The 27,480-nt window shown below is 33.2% G+C and overlaps 2 protein-coding genes across 2 annotated transcripts in view; both read right to left on the bottom strand.

The window, feature by feature from the left end:
* Schip1 (Schwannomin interacting protein 1) overlaps positions 1-27,480 on the bottom strand; it is an 879,380-nt gene that overhangs the window by 4,586 nt on the left and 847,314 nt on the right. The window lies entirely within an intron of this gene.
* The window catches only part of LOC140443049 (rho-associated protein kinase 1-like), a 63,080-nt gene that overhangs the window by 28,558 nt on the left and 7,042 nt on the right, over positions 1-27,480 (bottom strand). The window contains 12 exon segments of the mRNA XM_072534094.1: positions 5,116-5,401; positions 6,657-6,892; positions 7,906-8,207; positions 13,386-13,650; positions 14,043-14,261; positions 18,055-18,491; positions 18,553-18,624; positions 18,627-18,766; positions 18,830-18,983; positions 18,986-19,048; positions 19,104-19,425; positions 19,855-20,111. Of these exon segments, the coding sequence (XP_072390195.1) occupies positions 5,116-5,401; positions 6,657-6,892; positions 7,906-8,207; positions 13,386-13,650; positions 14,043-14,261; positions 18,055-18,491; positions 18,553-18,624; positions 18,627-18,766; positions 18,830-18,983; positions 18,986-19,048; positions 19,104-19,425; positions 19,855-20,111 (2,753 nt within the window).

Here is a 27,480-nt window from a genome sequence, read left to right as displayed (position 1 = left end):
GAAATCATGGACAACATAAAACTACAGCGAACTAAACAAGATAAAAAACCTTGCAAAATTTACTATTTATGAAAGTATTTAGTATGTATTTACATATTTTGATTTTGATGCCTTTTAGTATTTCATTAAAAATATGATCTTATTTAGTTATATATCTTTTAATTACTTGTAATATATTATCTTATTATAATTTGACTTTAGTTATACATTTTAATAACTTATTCTCGTTGTATTTCTTCATTATCTTTTAACCCATTAATGCCCATCGTTGCCTTTTTGCAACAGTTGACATAGCCCACTATGGCGCCATCTTTTGGAAAATGACATGACTTATTCGGGCAGTCAGTAAGTTCAGATTTATTTCACAATAGTTTCGTATGTATGTTTTAATGGGAATTGGTAGCAAAACTTAGGTTTCTATTAACAGATGTCATATTGAAAGTTGTAGGTTAATTTTGACTTCTGTGAACACATATTTTTAGTTAGTAGAAAGTCGTTTGTGTATAAATTAACAGGATAAAAATTTGGTTTTTGGTAGAAAGGTATTGTTAAATCATTGAATAAGATATATCTATCAAGGAAGTGCTATTATTTTATCTGTGCTAATTGGTACAACTGGCCAATTATCATACATAAAATCATTTTTGTTTTAAAAGGTGGAAATAAGATGTCAAATAAACTTGGCTCGACCAAGTTTCGGTCGTACTAGTAATAATAGTCGTCCTAAAAAATTTTTTTACGAATCAATAGCACATAAAATTATGTCCACGCTGGAAGAAGAATCAAACCTTTTGGAGTCGGCTTCCAGTGCAGATGTTTTCCTAGCACATCCTGACCCCACTAAATCAAGCTTTAATTCGTCAAGAAGAAGAAAGAAGGATCGACGAAGAAAATATAAATCTGTATGAAAAAGAGGCAGATCTTCAAAGTGTGACACAAGTTCAGGAAGAAGATAGGGAAGTGATTGAGATGGCAACAGAAATAGAGACACAAAATGAAGAAATTCAAGATATTCAAGTAGCATCTACTGAGATTCGTGCAAAATGTGAAACTCTCCTACCGCGGAAATGGATTCAGGGAGATTTACCAGATGAAAATTCCCTTTATTTGGATATTGGACATAAAAAAACTCAATGGAACACATACACTCCTTCATTTTATTCACTACGACTCACTCCTTTACATATCTTTATTTTTTTTTTCAATGAAGAGCTTTTAACAAATATTGTAAAGGAGACAGTTCGTTATGCTCATCAAAAAGGTACTACTTTAGAATTTGAAGTAGACGAGTTAAAAGCCTTTATAGAGATTTTACTAGTTAGTGGGTATAACACGAATCCAAGAAGACGCATGTACTTCTGAGAAACCGAATCTAGCGTGGATGAGACTATGATACCGTACTAAGGGCGTCATGGTATGAAACAACATATAAAAAGCAAGCCCATACGCTTTGGGTATAAATCGTGGTGTTGGAATCAGAAATCTGGTTACCTCATAGATTTCAATATTTATCAAGGAGCCAAGGGAAAATCCAATATGTAACAACCACATTTTATTCGGGCTTATAACGAAAATATGAGAGCAATTGAGAGGGGTCTTGATACAAAATCTCCATACAAAATGCTTGGTTAATTTACCGTAGAATGACACATTATCCCTGAACAACTCGAAAAGATTTGCTGCAGTTTCGTCGAAATATAGCCACAGCCTTGTTGACGATGTTCGGAACTCCTCCAAGAAGACATGGTCCATCTCAATCTTCCATAAACCACATTACACAAGCTGTTCGATTCGATAACATCGGCCATCTTATTTCTACCCAAGAAAAACGAACCTGATGCGTCGTTTGTCACTCAACAACCAATAAAAAATATATTGAATGTAAGGACAAACCAGTCAACTGCTTTAATCCAGAATTCGTTCTCCCAAATTTGACAAAAACAACATCACTGCGATCACAAAACATGAAAATGAGAAGAAGCATAAATTTGATTTCGAAAATATCAAAATTTTAAAAACCGAGCAAAATTAAATAGCAAAACTTCGTTTTTTTTGTCACTGTCACTTCAATATTTCACGTTCCTATTCGTAAAGTCCTTTTCATTGCTAGTTTTCGTCTAATTTACATGAAAAATGTTTTATTAAATTTCATTTATATATGATTTAATAAAACATTCCAAAAAACGTATTTTAAATTTTTTTTACATCCTAACTGACCAGTGTTGCATTTTCGCAACAGCCAGTTATCAAAAATATTGAAGTTTTTAATTTTTTAAACATATATTTTTGTTAATTTTGTGACTTTTGAGTATAAATTTGTCAGAAAATAAAATAAATAGTTCTGGGCATGAATGGGTTAAATTCTCACATTCAAACTAGCTAACATATATTAATGTATGTATATAAGTTTTAACCATGAAAGCCCAAAAGCTTTTAAAATATCAAATTTCTGCGAAATTGTACACGCAACTGAAGGCAACCGTTTTAAAAACCCTAATATATTAGTATACGCTTCCTTTAACTTTCCTAGAGTGAGACCACCCCTGAGGATTTTTAGATACGGATTTTTATCCCTGCATACACAGACAAACCGTGGTGATCGGTAACTAACAAGTATTCGAGTTGGTTAGAGCTCGAGTTTCGCGTTCACGATGATTTCTTCTCGCGTGGTACCCCCGAGCCATTCTGCATCACGACGTCGTCGTCGATGTTATAAGGTGCCTTTCGTCCTTCTACCATACACCATATACAAAAGGTAAGTGAGTTTTTTCACGAATTGATAACATTTAATGAGTTATGCCATGTATTTTTCTTATGTATACTTCATCTAATTTACTTACCGTTGCACGTCATCCGCGTCATAGCCCGTGAGGTCACATGATACCAACACGAAATATTTAGGCGGTAGGTGTGTTCTTTTTTTGAATCACTTTGCCGAGTACACTGGCATTACATCCCCTAGACATATTTTATTATATACGCGTAGAAATAATATTTAAAGATTTCTATTAATGTTAACTTAAAGAAATGCACAATATGTTTCATTTAATTTGTATAAATGCATTATAAAGCGTTTTTATGAAGAACATTTGTTCGGAACACAAAGTGGGTTGAGTTGGCGGTTTGACAGTTGGGTTGAGTTTACCGAAAGTACAAGCTGAATATAGCCGCAAATGTCAAAAATATTTCCGTTTGGCAGTGTTGGCATGTTTTTATAATGCATATGTTGTATGCTTCAAATATAAAGAGATAAAGCTTTTAAAAAGTACATTTTGATTATACTATTTTATGAATTCTGTAATTTTTAATTTATATGAAGCAATAACGAGTAAATATTTGTCTCTTTCGAGATAAATTGCAAACATCTGTTGTAATCTGGCAACTGCTAATTTGACGACCGTCAAATCTATACCCTAATCTATCAAAGGGTAATTGCTAAAAAAAATTTCTAATAATTAACTGCAATTAATCTACAAAGAAACAAATATTTACTTACTGTTGTTTTATATAAATCAAAAATTGCAGAATTCATAACATAATATAAACAAAATGTACTTTTCTAAAGCTTTATCTTTTTATATTTGAAGCATACAGCATCTACATTATAAAAACATGCCAACACTGCTATACCGATATTTTTTGTTCCATGTTTGACATTTGCGGCTATAATCAGCTTGTACTTTCGGTAAACTCAACCGACAGTTGCAGTGTTGACACTATTTGTACTTTATTATTTTGAATTTTAAAGTGAATACCTCTTGTTTTATATTTTTACCTATTTAATAAAATCTGTTCTTTTTAAAACAAAATTAGTGCGTTTTATTTCAAAAATGTCACGTGAGAATTTAAATGTAAGAATGTAAACAGATGGTAGCTCTTTTGCAATAATTATGTGACCTATTTGATTTAAAATGTATCTCTCTTTTATTTAATTGGTTTTCACGTCTTAATATATTAGTTTCATTGAAATTAAATGAATGATTTTTATTAATTGCATGATCTATTAATGCACACGTATTTTTATTATTTCTAAGGTCACTTTTATGTGATGTTAGTCTGCCTATTAGATTTCTAGATGTGTGTCCGATGTATGACTTATCACAATTTTCGCATGGTATTATATAAACTACATTTGAGCTTTCCATAATGCTAATAGGTGATTTAGTTTTTGTATACAATGATGCTAATGTTTTAACATTTTTAGTTGCAATTTTAATATCAGAATAGTTAGCAAAGACTTTAGTTAGTTTGGGTGTTAATGTTGGTATGTAAGGTAGTGATGTGAAAGTAAATTGAGATTGCATGATTGCAATTAATAAAAATCATTCATTTAATTTCAATGAAACTAATATATTAAGACGTGAAAACCAATTAAATAAAAGAGAATTCTTAGAAATGGTATGCATAAATAAATATCAATGCGTTAATAAAAAAACTGATATTGATAAACTAAGCAATATCTATAATTACATTCTGTCTTACGAAAATTAATACTATAATTTTATAATATTAATTTTCTGACTATAAATACTATAATTTCAAAAAATTTAAATATTCATATTTGGCGCCACTTTGTACGTAACCATAATAACAATCAAGAGCTAGTTATCAACAACAAAAAATATAATAAACAGAAACGAGTGTCTTTCTGACATAAATCAAACATCAACATAATCAATGTCATAATGAATTTGTACAAAATTAAATAAAATAAAAATATTGTACTTACATAACTAGATAATTTTAATAAGTTAAGTTTTAATGTTTTGTAAATTTGAAAATTTAATGGATTAACCTCATGTTGTAAGTTTTTACACTAGTTTTATACAATGCTATTTAATTTTAATTTCATTGTATTTACTGATACCATATTTTAGCATGCTATTTTCAATACGTCCTACACCAAAAGTTACATAGGATTAAAAGAAGAAAATTTATTGCATTGAAATAAAATTTTAAGTATCTAACTCATTGGGAAGTTGGTTTAAAATTACAAAGCTCCACGAGAACACAAGAACGTTAATAAAAACGTGTCGAAAAAAAAAATTAAATTAACGAGAGCAAGATTGTTTATATTAGCAATTATATCAAAGAAAAAAAAAACATTAGACTTACCAACTTCTCGTATTCTTCGGTATTATTAGTCTTTCTATTAAATTCGTCTTGTAATTGTTTATACTGCCTATTCATTTCGTCCTGTTCTCTTTGCAGCTGTTCGTTTATTCTCTTATACTCTAATTCTTTTTCTTTAAAATTATTTATCACAACTTCTTTATTATTCATTTCGCTTCTCTGCTTCGCCATGAGATCTTTCAGTTCTAGTTCTTTCATCGTCTTCTCTTTTTCTAAATCGGCTACGGTTTCTTCGGCTATGGATCTCGCCAAAGCTTCTGAATCGGCCCTAAAAATATAAAAAGTATTTTTTCAGTGTTATTTTATATGTATATGTAAAGAAAAACAAAACACTCTTTTTGCTTTTCTTTAATTTATCTAATTTAGGTTTTAATAGTTTGTTAAGCCACTGCCAAAAGTCTTATTTAGCTTTTGATGGTGACATTGAGTCTTGTCATTATTAATTTTTATTACTGCCATAAGAGACGTCATTTTATAGTTATTTAACCAACAAGTGTATTAATAAGGGCGATTAACAATTGAGATATTTTAACGCGTGAGCGGAGCGAGCGCGTTAATGTTCGAGATTGTTAATCGCCATTTTAATTCACGAGTTTGTTACAAAACTTTTCCGTCGACCGTACTTTACAGAAATAAAGATATCTCAGTTTAAATTTTTATTTACTTAACGATAAACAACAATTTTTTGAGCTTTTATTAACTTTATTCAAAGTTTAATTTTCCTTAGTGGTAGTTTTATTATTGTAAACATTAATATTCGAAATAGTACAATTACTGAAATTAAAGGAAGGTATTGATAAATGATTATCTGCTGTATAGCATTTTGACAAATTTATATTTAAGTCTTCTTGGACCTCTGTAAATTCTGCGATAGAAGAAGAAGCGGTGGTGCTGAAGGAAGTATTTTGACAAGGTTTAGTGGTATTTTGTCCCAAGAGTTTTTCAGCCGACTCAAGTTTATTCTGCATAGAATTATCTATATAACCTTCTGCTACAGCAGTCGATTTCCAGCCACCTAGTCTTTTAACAGCTGAAAAGTCTGCACCACTGTCACACAGTATTGAAACGGAAGGAATTTTGGAAAACGTATTTATGCCAACTGGCTGTGTGGAACATTTGTTATTTTTATAAAAAATGAAAAATCGTTTATGTGGTGTGTATACCGGTCTTAAAGAAATATAGTTTTTGATCACATTAATAAGTTTAATTAATTTATGCAAGCAATATATGTTGTATCGCATATAATGAAATCGTTCATTAATAGAAAATCATTCATTAATAGCGGTCATTAATCAATGATTTTGAGAGTGTTAAAATTGATCATAAATGGACGGTCGACGGAAAATATTAGTTAAAAGCTTCAAATATTGTTTCCTTTTGCAGGTAATGTAACTTTAATTTAATATTGTACAACTAATAATAAAGTTGTTCTTTTTGAAGAGAAACGCAATTGAGTATTACTAATGAAACTTTACTGATTGAAGAAACACAACATTATTACATATATAAAATAGTTTACCTACCTAGCCAACGCCAATTGACACTGGTGCTTCAACGAAGCCCTCTCTTCCTCGAATTCCTTATTAATCCTATTCTTCTCGTCGACTTCTTCCTTCAATTCTATGGTTTGGGTCTTGTATAGAGTCGTGAAATACTGTTCGGTTTCTAGATTTTCTTGAAGTTCTTTCATTTGAAGTTGGTCTCGTTGCCAGCTACTTTTCAGCCTCATTATTTCCTCTTCTAAGGCTTTCTTGAAATCCTATACAAAGAATTATTGAAACGGTTAGTTCAATAATAATAAGATGGAAAAATGGATAAGAAACTTAACTAAGGAGGCTGTTAAAATTAATTTTATCTATCTTGATATTATAGAGTAAAACAGAAGAGTAAAAAGTATGGAATTATAAGAGGTAAATTAAGAATGAAAGAAAAAAGTAGACAAAAAATGAGAAAGAGACGAGATAATAATAGAAACAGAAGAAAACGGAAATTGGTAAAACAAAACACGAAAACAGGGGTGAAAATTTCAAAATTATATTTATTCCATGATCAAATGTCGTTGCATTGTCAAATGTTATCGTCAAATGACATTTTCGTTGTCAAATGTCATTGCCAAGTGTCATTATCAAATGTCACTATCGGATTAATTGTCAAATAATACTTTCAGTGCTGCAAAAGTTCAATGCCAGTCTAAATGATGTATCCTGATATGATACACCAAAAGAGAAGAGAAAAAAGCAAGGCATTATAAGAGGAAAAATGAAGAATGAAAGAAAACAAGTCGATAAAAAATGAGAAAGAGATAAGGCAATAATGGGATCAGAAGAACAAGGAAATTGTTAAAGTGGGACACGAAAATAAGACCAAAAAAGTGAGAAGAAAAAGATAATTAAAGGCTTCCAAAAATTATATATGCAACTACATGGTAAACTTAATATAGAAGGGTCTAGGATTTTATCAATCCTGTATCACAATTTTAATGTCATATTAATTTCATTTCCAAATGTCATTGTCAGATGTAATTGTCAAATGTTATCGTCAAATATGACATTTTCGTTGTCAAATGTCATTGTCAAATGCCATCATCAAACGTCGTTATCGAATTAATTGTCATTTTACTTTCAGCACTGCAAAACGTTAATCCCTGTCAAAATATCAAACTTTTAGATAACTTAAAAGAATTTTATATCCAAGAAAAAAGAAATAAAAATGAATCCAGAACAAGAAAACAGTAAAAATAAACGTGTATAATACAGTATGACGAAATTTTACCTGTAAATGACTAAGTTCGTGTAACAGCTGAGATTCCTTGACTTTGAGCTTGGCGAGTTCGGCATGCAGATTACCCATTTCCGATTGCATAATCGTCTTCTTCTGTTGTTCCTGCTCGATCTGACTGTGCAACGCCTTCGTCTTTTCCACTTCCTGTCTATATTCTCCCTCCAATTTTTGCAGTCGTTGCTGGATTTGTCGATAGTCGACGGACAACATCGATATCTGCCGCTCCTTTTCTTGCGAATTTAAATCCGCTTTTTGACGAGCGGATTTTTCTTCGTTTAGTTTGGTTTGTAGGGCTGAAACATCTTTGACGGTAATTATTTGTGTTAAAGTAAGAGAACGAATTTAAATACACGCGGTTTTTCTCTAGTAATTTTATTTTCATTTTAACTTATGTTGGCATAACTGTACAGAGTTGCGCAGTAGCAAGAATGTAAGGGAAGTATATAATTGTTATAAAGTATGTGTAAAAACGCTTTAAAGTAATAAAAAGTAATTTTCAGTTGTTTAAGAGTGCACATGGCAAAAAATGACAAAGGGGAAAATGTTCGATTAAAACAATGAATAGAACATATATTTTAAAGTACTATAAATATACAAAAGGAGACAGTGGAGAGGCTGTTAAGAAATGTTAACCCCGAGATTTTAAATACAGATGTATCTAGAAAAGTGCAAGACAGTTGGTGCAGTAGCTCTGTGGACTGGCAGTTACTTAAAGTGAGTACGTATGGTAGTATTGTAAAGTTTACTAGGTTATTGATTCGAGTTAGCCATAAAAATATTTCAAGGTTTAGAAATTTTATACTGAAGGCATATTATCACTGACTACTTTTTGTATGTTAAATTGTGAATTTACAAAAAGATTTTACCGTTGATAATTCTGTCCATCAGTTCTGCATGAAAGAAAAAAATCTGTTTTATAAAAAAATAATCGATAAATAAATATTTTTAAATACTCCCCAAATGTATTAACTTAAGAGGCGATGGCAAATTAAGGGACTAATTTGGGTAGTTCTGAAACCACAACGCAATTTGTCGCCGGATTTTCCCCGCCTAAGCAAGCGATACGGCATCAACCAACGATTAGATGGATCCTGATGCAAACTGATATAATACAAGCTGAAAATACTATTAGATACTTCAGGATCGACTATTTCATGATTCGGTAGGATGTTTCATCACATATCCAGAAGAAAATATTCTTTCCTCTTCCTCCATTTCATTCAGCGTTACTTTCTAAGGCAGGATTTCTGCAGTTTCTTTTGCAACATAAGATTTTTACTTTTGAGATTGCAGCTCTGGACAAGTCGACGGAACTGCAATTATACCACTTTCTCAGATTGTTGAGCCAGGAGATGCGTCTTCTTCCAATCTTTCGTTTTCCCTGTATTTTTCCCTGCATTATGGTTTGTAGCAACACATATTTATCCCCTCTCATAACGTGGCCGAGATATTGTAACTTTCTTATTGTAGCTGATGATTTAAAGCAAATATAAGTCTTGATTGCTTCTGTTGTGGTGTAAGAGCTTGTTTTTTTGCTGCAGTTCGCTACCTAAGAACCGATGCTTTTAACTCTGCACCAAATTGTTGTCTTTCTTCCCGGAAACTGTGACATAATTCTTACATTTTCGCATCTTCAAAAGGATTCTCTTCTAATCTCTCCAAAAGCGGTAGATATTTTTGGTCTTCCAGAACCTTGCTTTCCTTCGAGAGTTTCTTGTTCTCTCCATGCTTTATTAATATTAAAAACTGTGGTTCTGCTAAGATAAAATGGTTCCCTACGGCAGATAGTGACCAACCATCTTCTAATTTCGTTACAATTCTTGCTTTTAGTTCTTTGCTAGAATGTGGAGCCATTTTTTGAGGTTGAACAGAATAAGTTATCTGACAAATTTTAAGATTTGGCAGTGATAGTGACAGTATGTAAATAATACGTATTTATCCTTCAAAATACACTGCTCAATTTTCTACAAAATACGTTTTAAGAGTCGTATCAGTTTTTTTAGGAACCAGCTGTACGTTGGAATAGACCTTGGCGCTCGAACCGACAGATCGTGGGTTTGAGTTCCACACATCAGGATGTTTTTTTTATTTTATAATAATGTTTGGATTTTAAAAATGGCGAATTATTGGCGGTAACTGGTGGAATATAGCAGGACTACAAAAACAATTTGTAAATTAATGTGGATTCAAAAATGGCGGATGACTAGTGACGACTATCGGATAACAGTTAAACTACGGCAGCCGGTAATGTAGATTCCTTCGACGTAATATGACGTCAACATGAATATAACGTTCTCACTCTTATACATGTAACGAAGATAAATCTCGCTCTAACACATTGATTTCCCTATGCTGGATAGAATCCCTTTAAAACATCTACTGAACTACAGTATAAAAGGCGGTTTTTTGGTCATTTCGTTGAGTTGAGTTGTAACATAAAAATCTGTTGGCAACTCAAAAATTAATAAAAGTAAACGCCGAAAGATGTATAAAATATATAAAAATGGATCTTAAATACAAAAACTTATTATTGTAGAGTTGAGAGGAGCTAATAATGAGAAATAGTACATTAGTAAGTAAACACTGATTTAAAAACAGTAAATTCACACACCTATTGATATATTTGACAAGAACAAGAACCTTTTTGTCATAAATAAAGTGAAACACGTCGAAGATCACAATATTACTATTTTTATTAGGTTTATATACTGGCGAGCTTTTTTCATCACTTGTTATTTCAGCTATCAAGATGAAACGATTATTTTAGATTTATTTTTCGTCTATTACAGTGGATGATCAAATTATTGGAGCCACCGAGTGAAATTCAATTTTTTTTACAACATGGACATATAATTGAGCTGTATAATATATTAATGCGTTTGTTTCCATTTGATTATCTTGTAACACTTTATAAAAGTACAATAAATAGTCTGGCAACAGTGGCAACACAGCGGGCGTGGCAATACATGACTCAGACGCCATTGTTTGTCAGTACTGTCCAGCCTAGCTTGCAACTTGTGTGCATATTATTTTGTATTCTTAGTGTTTAGAGTTGTAATAAATAGTTTTCATTGCTCTCTAGTAATATCCTGACAGTCGTATACCATTTTTTGTGAATTTAGCAAACATTGCATGTTCGTTACACCAGTGGTACCAAACCATCCTAGGAAAAGCGAAAGACAACTTTATTATTAAGGCTGTTTTATCGGTGCACCAAAACCTAGGGACAGTGTTTTCTCTGTTATTTACCGACAAAATGTCTCGAAATTTGGACACGTTATTCGAAATTATGTTGCCTTTAAACTGATGGTTTTACTTTTTTTTTATTTTTTTGAAACTTCTGTTGAAAAATTGGAATATACTGTTTAACGTTCTATTATAACCAAACTTTTTACGCCCATCACTCGAAAGAGTTTTTTTTCTGTAATCGTTGATTTTTGTTTCACCTTTCTGTGTCCAGTAATAATCGAGAAAAGCGTGTTCCAACTTTAAAGAAAATTGATAAAAAATACTGAAATCTAATAGTAAAACGTGTTAATCATCATTAGCGCTTAGTTTCATCGTTATCGCCTTCGTTGCGTCAAATCTCATTACGTACGGTCAGTTAGTTCGTGTTAAAACTAATTTGAATGGCGAATAATGTATTTGTTGTCATTAAACTACCCGTCGGCCGGCGGCACTGAGTAAAAATGGTCTCGCGTAAGCAGTGTAGAAAAGTAAGTGATACGCCCATTTCAAATCGCAGTGTGCTTGAACTGCTAAAACAGCCTTAAACACTAATCACTCTAACAGAACAATAGCATCAATTTATAAAGTTTCAAAGGCAACTGTGGACCGTATAAAGAAAATTTGGATTTGACCCCAAGGCGCAAACAAAAATGTGGTCGAAAAAAAATTACAAGACTACAAGATGAAAGAAAAATTCGAGATATTGTCTTGGCAAACAGATATAACAACAAACAATACCATAGAAGGGCTGCAAAACTTAATGATCAAAATAACGGAAACAAGTAGAACATATGGACTGGATGTAAACACCAGCAAAACCAAGCTAATGGTCATCAGCAAGGAAAACATAGCTGGAGCAAATCTGTATATGAACCAAATGAGAATTGAACGTGTCTCACAGTACAACTACTTGAGAACTATAATCAATGAGTCGTGGGACAATACCCAAGAGATTAAAGGTGGCGTCGGAAAGGCAAAAAGTGCAATCTTGACTATGAGCTCTGTGTTCAAGAACCATGACCTCAGCATAGAAATAAAAATAAGGCTCCTTAAATGTTACGTGTACTCAGTGCTTCTGTACGGAGTAGAAACGTGGACATTGAAGGCGGAAACTCCTACAAAACTTCAGGCTTTTGAGCTATGGTTATACAGAAGGATCCTGAAGATACCATGGATAGACAAAGTCACCAATGAAGAAGTACTACGGAGGATGAACACAATCCTTTGATTGAAAAAGGTTGAAAATTTTGAAGGTTGTAACGAAAATGATGCAAGAGTCTGGCATCAGTATTCCATCAATGATAGCTCGTTGGCGAATAAAGAATATGGGGTTATGTCGCTACTCACACCAGACATGAAGAAAAAAAGGCTTCAATGGCCTTGTTTATCATAAAGATTGGACCATTTATGATTGGAATCAGGTAAATAACGTTATTTAACGTTGTTTTTCTTTTATGTAGTTTACAGTTATCAATTTGTACGCGATTCTAAAATAATAACCATATTCCAGGTTTGTTTTTCGGACAAATCTACCGTGCAGATCCTCATGGATAGAGCTGAATTTGTGAGGAAAAGACCTAGGGAAAAAATAAAAAGCGAGTTGTATTGTAAGCATCAAACAAAAATGCTTCACCAGGTCCAGGAGTGGTTCCCGAATGAGAGTTTCACGTTTATCATGACTCGGCGTCTTGTCACAAGGCAAAAACTGTTACAAAATTCCTTGCTGACAACCAGATAAGAGCGCTCGACTGGCCTGGCAATTCACCAGATCTGAATCCAATAGAAAATCTTTGAAAGCTCATGAAGAAAGAAATTTCTAATGAAATTATAACCACAAAGCGTCAACTGATCGAGCGCTTAATAGCAGTATGGCACAGGTGTGGAACAATTTAACAAAATTGCCAGAAATGCATAGAAAGTATGCCAAGAAGGTGCCAGGCAATCATTTCTGCAAAAAGTGACACTACCAAGTACTAGGCTTAAGGCATAATTTTAAATGTTCATGTATTGCTCGTTTCTTTTTAATATTTGTAAACTTTATTACGTTAAACTCACAGTAAAATAGAAATAAGAACTAACATATGGTTTATAGCTCAATTACATACCATTATTAAACAAAAAGTAAAATTTTATAGGGTGGCTCTAATAATTAGACCCACTGTATAATAGAAGAAACACTGGAAAACATAAAACCTACGATTTCAATATAGTTTTAGCATTAGAACATTGTTTCAGTACTTTACCTTTGACGACTTCTAGGTTGGCTTCCTCCTTATTTAAAACTCTACTTCTCTCAGTCTCTTCGTGAGCTTTCACTTCCTGTTGGTACCTGCTTTTAAGCGCGTTCAATTCCAAATCCAATCCTGCGCACTCCTTCTCCAAGAACGACACTTTTTCCGTGAGCTGCGAGTTGTCGGTCGAAGTTTTCAGTTCTTTTTGCCGTAATCTCTCCATTTCTGAGTTCACGGAGTGAAGCTTGTTTTCTAATACCATTTGGTGGTCTGAAAACTGAAAAATAATAATAAGAGATGGACGTGAAATAGATTATTTACTTTTTGGAGCATCTTAAGAACAGAGGGAACAAAAACAAAATAAATTCTGAAGAAACATATTAAAAAATGACAGCTACTATGTAAAGATAGTGTGTACTATGTCCTGTGAAGGTAACTGGATTTTACTAGAAGTAAAAAAGCGCTATAAAAAGAAGGTAATACTGTATTTTAATAAAAAAAATTGTATTACATTGACTGAATATGAAACTTGTTCAAAAAAAATAATAATTCAATTATTTGAAAAATAAAAGCTCTTTAGGAGATATGACGTTGTGAACGGTGCAACGTTCGCTTATTACGCTTATTTGAAATAAATGTATTACTGAAAACGTTCAAAATCGTACTCACCTGACTTCTCGAATTCCGTTCTTCGGCCAACTGATCTTGCAAACAGGCGACTTCAGCTTGAAGACCGTCCCGTTGGGTCTGAATCGATTGTAGCAAGGTTTGATATTCCGCCACTTTGTGTTCCGAGTTCGATTTGGCTATGGTTAATTCGTTGGCTTGTTTCCGCAACTTTTGGCAATTCTCGGTTTCCCCTTTCAGCTTTTCTTGCATTTCGTTCACCTGTTGATATAAAAAGACATTAATACTATAAAAAAACAAGAAGAAGTTAAACCACTATATGACTAAAAATAAAGTATGGAGAAGAAATATGGGGACATTTAAATATACATGACTGATTCAACGAAATTTACGCAAAAAATGTTTGTAATAAAAATAACACAAAATGTGTTTTTACCAAGTACTACTGTTGGTACTTCAAGGTATTTTTTGTTTTAGAATGGAAGAGAATGGATTTGTTGTTAAAGCTAATTGTTTTGGCTTTGGAATGATGTGACAAGAGTGTAAACAACTTAAAGAGTATCGTAAAAAAGACGAAACCTTAAATATTGGCAAGATATAGCACGAAATATACTTAAATGTTTACAATTAAGAATAAGATGAAAGAAATACAGCGAAATAAAATTGTTACTAGACGAAATACGAACACGAGAGAAGAAACTTCAAGTTTCTCTGTGTTTTTGAAATTCACTAGAATTCACACGAAAAAATTCACTAGAAAACTAACCAATTTTGTTTAAAAAAGGAAGTAGAGGGAAGAAATTTCAGAAAATGGCATGTCAAATTAGAGAAAAAATTCGGATTTTTAATAAAAATCACTAAAACCTAACAAAATTTTTGTTCGTACGGGTTTTTGATAAAAATCACTAGAAAACGAACAAAAATGGTTGCTCTTACTCGTTTTCGGTAAATATTCACTAGAAAACTAACAAAATTTGTTTGCTTTGTTTAAAAAATGAACTAGAGGTAAGAAATTTCAAGTGAATGATACATCAAATTATATTTAGAGAAAAAATTTCGTATTTTTAATAAAAATCACTAAAAAAAATTTGTTGTTCATACGTGTTTTTCATAAAAATCACTAGAAAACGAACAAAACTGATTGCCTTTATGCGTTTTCGGTAAATACTCACTAGAAAACTAACAAAATTTGTTTCCTTTATTTAAAAAACGAACTAAACGAAACACATTTTAAATGAAAAATATTTAGAGAAAAAATTTTTGTATTTTTGATAAAAATCGAAGTCAAAAACGAAGTAGAGAGAAGAAATTTCAAGTGAATGACACGACAAGCTATATTTAGAGAAATCAGTGCGTATTTTTGTTAAAAATAGCTAGAAAATCAACAGAGATTATTGCTCTTAAATGTTTTTGATAAAAATACACTAGAAAACTAACAAAATTTGTTTTCTTTGTTTAAAAAACGAACTAGAGGGAACACATTTCAAGTGAGTGGCATGTCATACTATACTTATAGAAAAAATTTTTGTACTTTTAATAAAAATCACTAAAAAAAATTAACAAAACTTGTTCATACTTGTTTTTGATAAAAATCACTAGAAAACTATCAAAACTCATTGCTCTTACGCGTTTTCAGTACATATTCACTAGAAAACTAACAAAATTCGTTTCCTTTATTTAAAAAACGAACTAGAGGGAACACATTTCAAGTGAATGCCATGTCAAACTACATTTAGACCAAAAAATTTTGTATTTTCGATAAAAATCGCTAGCAAAAACGAACGAAAGTGAAGAAATTTCAAGTGAATGACACAACAAGCTATATTTACAGAAAAGATTGCGTATTTTTGATAAAAATCACCAGAAAACTAACACGAGATTGTTGCTCTTAAATGTTTTTGATAAAAATTCACTAGAAAACTAACAAAATTAGTTTCCTTTATTTAAAAAACGAACTAGGGGGAACACATTTTAAGTGAATGCCATGTCAAACTACATTTAGACCAAAAAATTTGTATTTTCGATAAAAATCGCTAGCAAAAACGAACGAAAGAGAAGAAATTTCAAGTGAATGACACAACAAGCTATATTTACAGAAAAGATTGCGTATTTTTGATAAAAATCACCAGAAAACTAACACGAGATTGTTGCTTTTAAATATTTTTGATAAAAATTCACTAGAAAACTAACAAAATTCGTTTCCTTTATTTAAAAGACGAACTAGGGGGAACACATTTCAAGTGAATGCCATGTCAAACTACATTTAGACCAAAAAATTTTGTATTTTCGATAAAAATCGCTAGCAAAAACGAACGAAAGAGAAGAAATTTCAAGTGAATGACACGACAAGCTATATTTAGAGAAAACAGTGCGTATTTTTGGTAAAAATAGCTAGAAAATCAACAGAGATTATTGCTCTTAAATGTTTTTGATAAAAATTCACTAGAAAACTAACAAAATTTGTTTCCTTTGTTTAAAAAACGAACTAGAGGGAACACATTTCAAGTGAGTGGCATGTCATACTATACTTATGGAAAAAATTTTTGTACTTTTAATAAAAATCACTAAAAAAACTAACAAAACTTGTTCATACTTGTTTTTTATAAAAATCACTAGAAAACTATCAAAACTCATTGCTCTGTCGCGTTTTCAGTACATATTCACTAGAAAACTAAAAAAATTCGTTTCCTTTATTTAAAAAACGAACTAGAGGGAACACATTTCAAGTGAATGCCATGTCAAACTACATTTAGACCAAAAAATTTTGTATTTTCGATAAAAATCTCCAGCAAAAACGAACGAAAAAGAAGAAATTTCAAGTGAATGACATAACAAGCTATATTTACAGAAAAAATTGCGCTTATTTTTGATAAAAATCACCAGAAAACTAACAGAGATTTTTGTTCTTAAATTTTTTTGATAAAAATTCACTAGAAAACTAACAAAATTTGTTTCCTTTATTTAAAAAACAAACTAGAAGTAATACATTTTAAGTGAATGACATGTCAAACTATATTTAGAGAAGTACTTTCGTATTTTTGATAAAAATCGCTAAAAAATTAACAAAACATGTTGTTCATACGTGTTTTTGGTAAAAATCACTAGAAAACGAACAAAACTGGTTGCTATTACGCGTTTTCGGTAAGTATTCACTATAGAACTAACAGCATTTATTTTCTTTATTTAAAAAACGACCTAGAGGGAACACATTTCAAGTGAATGACATGTCAAACAATATTTAGAAAAAAAAATTTTGTATTTTTGATAAAAATCGCTAGAAAAATTAACAAAACTTGCGGCTCTTACATGTTTTTGATAAAACTTTACAAGAAAACTAACAAAATGTGTTTCCTTTATTTGAAAAGGAATTAGAGAGAAGAAATTTCAAGTGAAAGATATAACCAATTATATTTGGACAAAAAATTTCGTATTTTTAATAAAAATCACTAAAAAACTAACAAAACTTGTTGTTCATACGTGTTTTTGATAAAAATCACTAGGAAAAAAAACAAAATTGGATCTTCTTACTCGTTTTCGGTAAATATTCACTAAAAAACTAACAAAAGTTGTTTCCTTTATTTAAAAATCAAACTAGCGAGAAGAAATTTCAAATGAATAACATATGTGTTTCAAATGAATATTAAACTAAGTATTTAATGAAAAAAATTCACATTTTTGATAAAAATCACTAGAAAACTAAGAAAAGCTGTTGCTCTTACATATTTTTGACAAAAATTTACTAGAAAATTAACACAATTTGTTCCTGTTATTTGGAAAAACGAAATGAAGAGCAAAACTTGCAAGTAAATGAATATCCAATCATATTTACCAAAAAAATTCGTGCTTTTGATAATAATTCACTAGAATGCTAACAAAATTTGTTTACTTTTGTTTGAAAAATGAACTGGAGGGAAGAAATTTCAAGTAATTACATTCAAATCACTGCCAAACCATATTTAGACAAAAAATTTGGTGTTTTTCATAAAAATTTGAAGAAAAACTCAAAAAATATGGTTTACTGTTATTTAAATAAAAATTTAGACTGAATCCTTACCTGTTTTTCTAGAAACTGTATCTTGTCATTATGTTGTTGGTTATTGTTCATTTCTCGAGTCCTCTTGTTCTGCTCCTCCTCATACCGTTTCTTCAGTTCCGATAAGTACTTCTCGGTGTTCTTCCTCAGGTCGCTCTCGTACTCCGCCTTCCTTTGCAATTCCTTATAATTATGCCGCAATATCGTCAAATCTTTCTCGTATTTCGTCACGTCTTCTCTAATATCACTCTCTCTTTGAGCAATCGTCTCGAGTTGATTCAACAATTGTCTGTGTTTCGCTTCTAAGGTTTCTACGTTTATTTTTTCTTGTTCTAGAAGCAACTCTAGCTTGTGGACATGATTACTGGCGTGGCTGCCGTCCATTATTATGTTGTTGGATTTGCTGTCCACGGAATCGGAGGAAGTGAGGAGTTGGTAGTCTGAGTTGTACGTAAAACCTATAAGACAGAAAAGGTGGACGTGAAAGAAGATAAATACCATGAAATCGAAAGCGTTTACCTATAAAGGGTAGATGGTTGCCTACGAATGAGTTTGGTATCGGGAAGTTTTCTTCTGGCGTTTCGTCTTTTCGTAGTCCTCGAAGTTACTGGTGTCGTCATCACCTGTCAGTTCCGGCACCACGGGCGGCGCCATATCACGTAAATTGCTAAATGTCCAGTTTTCGTTGTTTATAAAAAAGGGATGTAGTTTTATTTCTTCTACACTGTCCTACCTACACACACAAATATTTTGTTCGCATGTTACTCGAGGACGAAGTGAAAAGCTGATATTGTACTTACCTAAACGTTTATTTCTATCACAGAGAAGACCCTGTATAAAGGATTTGGCTTCGTTGGATATTTCCACTTCGTCAGGAAAGGATAAATTATTCTCGTGGTACATAATTTTGTTGTAGGTACCTAAGAGACTGTCCGCGTAAAAGGGGGTTTCCCCACCAGCATTTCGTAGACGAAGATACCAACAGACCACCAGTCGCATTCCCTTCCGTAAATACCTGAAGAGAATATTAAATTTATTAAAAACACATGAGAAAAGGATTATGACCTTACCTTTCCCGTGACTCTGCAGCACTTCCGGTGAAATATAATCGGGCGTACCAACGACATTGTTAGACCTAACCAAGCCGCCTTCGTCCATCCTCATGCACGTTCCGAAATCGGCTAGTTTCAAATGACCGTATTTGTCCAAGAGCATATTGTCAGGTTTGACATCCCGATGAACGAATCCCATCGAATGGATAATATCCAGAGCGAGAACAACCTCCATGGTGTAGAACTTGGCCCAGGTTTCCGGGATGTCGTAATTTGACATAAGATTGACTATGTCTCCACCGGGCATGTAGTCCATCACCATATAAAGATGTTTAGCATCCTGTAAAATCCGTCTTAGATAAAATTCTCCATCATTTTACAAATAAAAGAATTTAAAATATACGTTGCTCAAACGAATACTGAGAAATATTGTAGGTGCTCCTTGCTACGTACGGAACAACGATTTACATACAGACCTCTAAATCGAATATATTCCAAACGAAATCAGGAAGTTGCCGGGAGACACTAAGGGAGGCTCGACAAACATTACAATCTTAAAATGGTCCATCTTCTTGACAACTATATCGCCAGATAACGGTTCAAATTAAGTAAACCGTATGAGCTTTTGCAAGTGATCAATAATTAGTCAAGCAAAGATAGTGCTGTGCATTGTAGCCATAAGGAAGTGGCAGCTATAACAGTTCAGGGAAATAGTCGATATCAACCCTGATATAAATATCTTTATGACGCGAATTATTCTCAGACTTACCTGAAACGCAAAATGGAGCTGGACTATCCACTCGGACCTCGCGTGAGCCATGATGTACCTCTCTTCCCAGAAAAACGCCGAATCCGATCGTTTAATCAGGTCCGCTTTGCTTAATCTCTTCATGGCGTACACCCTTCTGGTGAATTTGTGTCGAACTAGTTGCACCTTGCCGAACGCTCCTCGGCCTATCACTTTGATGTGCTCAAAATCGTCCGTTTTCATACGAAGATTGATGATGTCACTAGCGAAATCATCGTCTGCAAAACAAAAACAATGTATACAGTAGAGAGCATGGATTTTATAGTCAAAGAAAGATTAATATTTCACTTTTGATGAACATAATTTTTTCTAACATGTGAAAATCAAGAAGTTAAAGCATTTCATATCAGACAAGAGGAAGTCAGCGGCGGCCGGCCAGGTGAAGTAGGTGAAGGTGAGGTTCACCAAAAAAATATAATTTAATTGAGACAAATAAATAAAAAATGAAATCAACATTATTATATCTAAATTCTGAAATCAATTATTTATTCTCTTTAATAATCTAAAAATTAAAAAGACAACTAGCTTTATTAGCGGTACGTACTTGACGGTCAAGTCCTGACCTGTGTCACTAGCCGTGTACTGAATCTTAGTATTCAGGAATAGGTGAATATAATTTTTGAAATGCGAAATGCATCTGCATAAGCGTTCACGATTGCCATGGCAACGTGACGTCAGCCTATCCTTAGTGATAGCTGAGAAAACTGGTGAGTGCAGTTCCGTCTATAAAATATATTATTCGTCTTCACCCACTGTTGGATGTGTATTTGGTATTAGTATTTTTCGGAAATTTCTCTCAGCGACAATATTTTGAAATTTAGTCTATTATATAGATATTTTGTATATAGTATAGTGTATAGTATAGTATTTATTAGTTTAGTTTAGTCACAGTATTAATTTTATTTGTTTATTGCACTTTATTAATACATTTCTCTGTGGTTTGTTTCGGATTTCGGATATAAAGTGTTCTCGCGGTTCGTTTGGACAAAAATAATTTTAGACAGACATAAATCCAATTAATGACTTCTTCTTCTTCCTATGCCGTCTCCATTAAGGGAGGTTGGCGACCACATTTCTAAAAGTTTCTCTGTCTCTTGCAACGTGGAATAATTCGTCTACAGTCATGTTTGTCCAGTCTCGAATATTTCGCAGCCATGATTTCCTCTTTCTACTTATTCCCTTTTTGCCATCGACTCTACCCTGCATGATGACCTGCAGAAGACTATATTAAATGGTGGCTAAATTAATGACTTGGTATGTAATATATTAGAGACTTCGTTTAGGCATTGGAAAAATGAAGATAAAAGGGATGTTCTTTTACATGGTCGACCAACCAGCATTTTAAACATCTGCGTCTGATCCAGAGTGGTCGGCTGCAATCAGCATCTGACTCAGAGTGGGCGGCTGAATCGAAACTCACCAACCCGTTTAAGCATACGTGGTGTTTTAATCGCCAAAAAATCCTCAATGAAATGTCAAGGTTCAGAACTAAAATACCCCAGGCAAGCAGAACGAATCGTATCTAGTATAAGTGCCCTAAAAAACTGTTTTCAAGTTATTAGGGCCCTAAACTCTATACATTTTTTTTAACAAATTTTTAATGAGTTTTGGGAGCGACGTAGGTATTAAAACTCCTTTTGGTCCGGCAAGCTTTCCCCATCTTCACCACTTTTTAGGCCACGAGCCGCCGCTATTTAAAATGCCTTTGTTACGGGAAGAAAGTATAAAATATCTTGATTAAACACAGAAACAGGAAAGGGTTAGACAACAGAGTCAACAAATAAAGAAAGAAGTAGTTGAAAGAAATGGTAATATCATAAGTGGTTTCCAAAAAAGTATGCAGGAGACTTCGGAACAAAGCAAAAGGAATTCGAGGCAAACACATCAGACAATGGTAAAAACAATTTTATTATGCTTTATGAAAGATCAACCCACGAACCCATGCAATAGGCATTTCATACCAAAGTAGTTCTATTCTGCTCATTACCACAGTATTAAAATCAAAGTGTCGTTACGACGACGCGACGTTGCCAAATAATGTTAAACTAGGCTAAACTAAATAAGCTTATTTTGATGTTTAAATTTCCAATTCGGAAATCGTACTTAAACATTAATAAATTTTATTTATATAAAACGATTTCCGAAGTGGAAATCAAAATGTTAAATTAAAACTATTGTAAAGTAAAATAACTACTAGAATTGGCCAAGGAAATTCAGCAATACGTCAACTGAATAGTATACTTTAGAATAACCACATCACCCGAAACACAAAAATTAGGATATACAAAAGTATCATAGAAAGCATTGCTACATATGGTTCAGAGCTTTGGGTAATAAATAAAAATGACGCTTCCAAAATAAAAGCAATGGAAATGAATTATTGGAGAAGATGTTGCCAACTCACTAGAAGAGATAGAGTAAGGAATACTGAAATCGGAGAGCGTATGGGCATAGACATTGACGCCCTGGAAACTATAGAATGCAAAAGGCTGAAATGGTATGGCCATGTAGAAAGGATGAATGATCAACGATGGCCAAAGAGAATGTTACAGTGGATCCCCACCAACCGCAGGAAAAAGGGAAGACCAAGAAGATCGTGGAGACAAGAAGTAAAAGATGCAATGGAAGATAGGGGTCTACAAGTAGATGACTGGAACGATCGCAAGCGTTGGAAGCTAGGTTGCGAGAAAGAGGTCGAATAAAACTAATAAGTTTGGCAACGTTGAACTTCCCCTCTTCTGTTGAATTTATTATTTCCACTAATGTATTTTCGACGATATAAAGGGCGGACCTAATATACCTCTCTTTTTTTAAAGAGATGTTTCTCACTCCATCTCACGTAAGGTCTATACTGACGATAGATTATTACCCCGGTTTGTCACCTCGGGGGAACAAATAAGGGTCTAACCATCTTCTGTTGTCTCCGGGTGCTCTGTAGAGGGCTTCGAATATACTGTCGAGAGCTCCTCTACCTTCGGGTTATGGACTTGGAAAATATTTATCTTCGGTGTCTTGCCTTGAAAAATGCAAGATATTTCTTACATGACAATTTCTTCGTCGAAATAAAAACACCAAGTTAAGTTGAAACAATTCTCAGCCACAGAGTATGGAAAATAAATGCAGGAAGCAGAGCCCCGAGAGCACTAAGCTCTCGGAGAGTCCGTGAGGGACTGACCTGGCTGACCTGAAAATCGCCAATATTTATATGCGCTGTTCAAAAGATAAATAGGGATTTCCAGGTCAAGAGCCAATGGAAAATCGAGGCGGGGCGATGCGCATCGAAATGCGTACTAGTCCACAGACTATGGCATTCGATGACAGTATACTCCTTAGGATTGACGTCACAAAACCGTGGCTATCTTCACGACTATTTACTTTTTTTTTACTTTGTTATATGGGTTTTCTGTAGTTTTCCTGGTCACACTTACCATTCTCAACTGCGATTAGTTCCACTTCTTCTCCATATTAGAAGAGAACTTCTACTCTAGTAAGCAGCAAGCAATCCGTGTAAATCAGGCACCATCTCCAATTCCAAAAAATGTTCCAATGCTCCAGGCCTTCCTCCACACTCATAGCACGCCGATGCGCTATAAAGACTTCAATCGTCAAAATGTCATGTGAAGTCCCGAGTATAAAGACTCCTGCATGGTATCCTACCCCGAATTAATCGGGACAGTGTGAGGCGCTATAGTCCCGCTATCTCTACTGACTTATCATCGAACTGTATTGCTTGGTCGGGCCTCAAGTCCTCGCTCTGGACTAGACCCACTTCGGCAACTTGGCGCTCGAGAGTATGGGCCCCTCTTGACTGTTTTATTATTGATTTTTGTTAGTATTTTTTTGTGGCTTGCGATTTTTGTTAGTATTTTTGGCTACTCCTGTGTATTGCTGGTAGTTGAATCCAGCTGCTATATTAGTCTGAGTACTTGTATCTCACTGGAGTGTTCTGCTCTGAATCCAAATTAAGCTTCTGGGCTTAGTCCTAGCCTATTTGTTTCGAGATCAGTATGCATTTGTTATACTCGTTAGTTCAGAGCCCTGTTGATAATTTCATGTGGACCAAGTCCTTTTCTTGGTGAGCTATTCCTGATCACTTATGTGTTTTGGATATGTAGATGAGATTATTTCATCTTATTCTTCAGGCATTTGTTGTGATTCTTCGACCTTTTCCATAGTCTACGTCTTTGTTCTAGTGATAGTTCAGAGTACACTCTCTTTCGAGAGTTCTCCTCATTACTCCAGCTTTTCTTCTACGGAGTAGACGAATTCCCTGTCATTTCTTAGTGTTCTTTGGAGCTTCCAAATATTTTGTATATTTTGGCCATCTTCTTCCACTTCTTTTACGTGATTGTCCCACCTTTGGCTCCTGTGTTGTCTTAAAGCCTGTTTGACTTCTCTGTTTAGTCGATTTGACCTGTTGTTGTTTCTCTAGTTTCTTGTTCTTTGGACTCCCTTTTTGGCTCTCTTCTCTTCCCTTATCATAACTTTTATTTCTTGGTTAATATCTCTGAATCTTTCCATGTGAATTTCTCTATCTTTTGTAGTGCTATTTCTGAGTGCTTATTTAATGATGTTTTGAAGCTCTAGGATTTTTGTGATTGGTCCTGCGCACATGCAAGTGAACAGGGTCATTGTCGCCAGTTTAGCTGCTTGTTTGATTTCTACGTTTCTTTGTAGAGTTTATTTCCATGCATTTGGAAGTCTTTGAGCATTATTTATTGTAACAAATATTAATTAATTACCGATTTCTAATGCTTCTAATTACACATTGTGTCCTATTTTCAACGCTAGTTCGTATCGTTGTTTGATTCCAGTTTATTTTACGTCCTGTCATTATAACATGTTGTACTAGGGTAGACTTATTTTCTTTTTCTCGATAGGATTTCTATGTTCTTCTCGCCTTACCTGTATTCTTCGATTGGTCTGCCCTATGTACGATTTGTAGCAGTTATCACAAATGACCATGAAATATGTCGGTATGTGTTGGTTTTCGACTTCCCTCTTTATCGCCAACACATTTACAAATAGAAGTTGTTGGTTCCTCTCTTGTTCCATGGTAAACGGTATTTTGGAGTAAGGATATTGTTGATGCATTGCATGAATGTAATTTTTTAGTGTACCTACCTGTAGCAAGTTCTATTTAGCAAAAGTCAGTCTTCCATCTATAAATTATAAATTAACCAACAACCTTGCTAGATACGTTGATTTTTTCCGAAGTCTCGAGAAAAACTTACTTTTCTGAAGTATATTGCTAATTTTCTGTGGCATAGAATCAGACAATTTTGCCTTATTTATTACATAATAGATGCTCTACAATTTTGATCTTAATTATGCAGCAAAATTCTCAAATGGACGTCATTATAGCGGATATAATATTGCATCGTGTATTTAAACATTTACATACACTACATCGTATATTTAAACATTTACGTTTGAAATCCCACATTAATGTATTACGGAAATGATAAGTCTGAACGATTCCTAGACTTCCATTACTGTTTCCTAGAACAGCTGTTTATAAACTATTTACACAGACGTACAAACCATTTCTATTTTTGTATATTCAATATCCGATATTTATAATATTTTTTTACTATTTAACATAAATAAAACAGTAAACACTGATATAAACACTCACAAAAGTGTATGACTCAGTGTCAATAGATGAATCCGCCAGTTTCTTAAGCAAACAGTAAGAACATCTATAAAAATGTAGGTACAATAAGGAAATACCCAAACGATGATACTTTTTTTAGATAAATACCTTGGCAATGTCGGTATCTTATCAATAAAAATGTTTAAAAATATTATCAGCTATTTCAGATAATCTTCAAAAATTTTAAATTACAAACTTAAAAGAATCATTTCTGTAAACTAATTTGGTTTTTGCTATTTTTATATACTGGGTGTTCCATAAAGAATGAAACATATAATAACAGACAATTTTCTGCTTTAATATTACACATCGCCCATAATTTCTTTAAAAGCTTTATAGGAAATTCGAACCTGATACAACTCATCACAGAATCTACTAGATTTAGAATTAATAACTAACCTTCTACTTTAGATCGAGTGCTTATTAACGAAGAACAGCTGATTTCATCTCTCGTAAGTAAGTTCTCCTATAGGAAAGTCAGATCATGCAATTATAACGGCTCACATATAGTTCAATCAAATACTATCCCGCAAAAATAATATTGTAACCTATGCTACTACCGACTTTTCTAAAGTTGATACTGAAAACTCTCTCAAATCGACTGACATTAATTTTTTGCAGACCTAAACGACCCCTCATTAATGTGGACTGCATTTGACGATATCGTCCACAATATAATTTCTAGAAATACCACCTTCCGTAAGATTTATAAAAACAACCTTAAATCCTGGATAAATCGAAAGCAATAAAACAAATTAATCAAAAACGACATCTATGGCGGAAATTTAAACACCCCGGGCTTCTCAGTGCTTTCCAAAACCACCGCAGATTTTCAAATAACTTTAACACTAAGAGGGTTTTCAGACGGGGATACTGTATGCGAGATACTGTATGCGAGATACAGAATTTTCGATGGCTACAGTATCGGATTCACGGGCATGCTCGTCGGTATGAAAATAGTAGCAGTGCAGTGCGGTTATATTTTTGGAGTATGGATGTAGAAGAGTATGTTATGCTGTGGTACATATTAAATAAAAAGAAAAAGAAACTGAAAAGACGATGTAATTTGTGGGTTCATCCTATTGTAGAATTAAGAGAAACCAAGGGAACGTATAATTTGCTGTATCAAGATTTATTGCAAGATCCATCGAAGTTTTTTAATTATTTTCGAATATCTGTGAAGTCGTTTGAAGAACTTCATAAAATTTTAGAAATTCAATTGAGTAAAAAAGACACAACTATGCGTAAAAGTATTTCGTCAAAAAAACGGCTTTCTATGACTTTAAGTTAAAGTTAAAGTCTATGACTTAAATTTAAAATAAATCTGTGTACTTATCTCCAATTTGTAAATTGTTTACCTCGCCCTAAAAAAAATGACCGTATTCCTTTCACAATAATGTAGTTTTATATTCATTAAATAATCAAAATTTCAATTAGCAAACTTTTAAAACTAAACTGTATACGTATGAAACAAAATATCTATGTATTTATAATAAAAACATATTTATTTCTTACCATATTCATTTTGCTGTACTGCAGTCATGGCCTCAAAATTGTCGCACATTTGCTTACAAATTTCGACCCAGCACTGCTGCTTTTTATTTCTATTGCAGTAATCTGGCGATCCGATCCCTACGAGAAATGCCTAACATCGATCGTTCCATGGCTCTTTGGGTAACACAAATTTTATTTCTTACTTTCTTGGTTAGTGTTAATGTCTCTGCACCATATGTAAGTATTGGCAACACGCACTGATTAAAGATTTTTCTTTAAGACACATAGGCAGTTCTGATTTAAGAACATAGCTTAGCTTGCCGAATGCCACCCAAGTGAGTCCTATGCGGCGGCTTAGTTCGTACGTTTGATTATCTCTTTCTATGCGTATCCTCATGTCCTAAGTACTTATATGAGGTGGTTTCTTCAATATGCAT

This window comes from Diabrotica undecimpunctata, chromosome 6, assembly GCF_040954645.1.
Source record: "Diabrotica undecimpunctata isolate CICGRU chromosome 6, icDiaUnde3, whole genome shotgun sequence".
NCBI lineage: Eukaryota > Metazoa > Arthropoda > Insecta > Coleoptera > Chrysomelidae > Diabrotica > Diabrotica undecimpunctata.
Note: the sequence above shows the minus strand (reverse complement) of the source record. Positions and strands in the feature narration are given on the sequence as shown.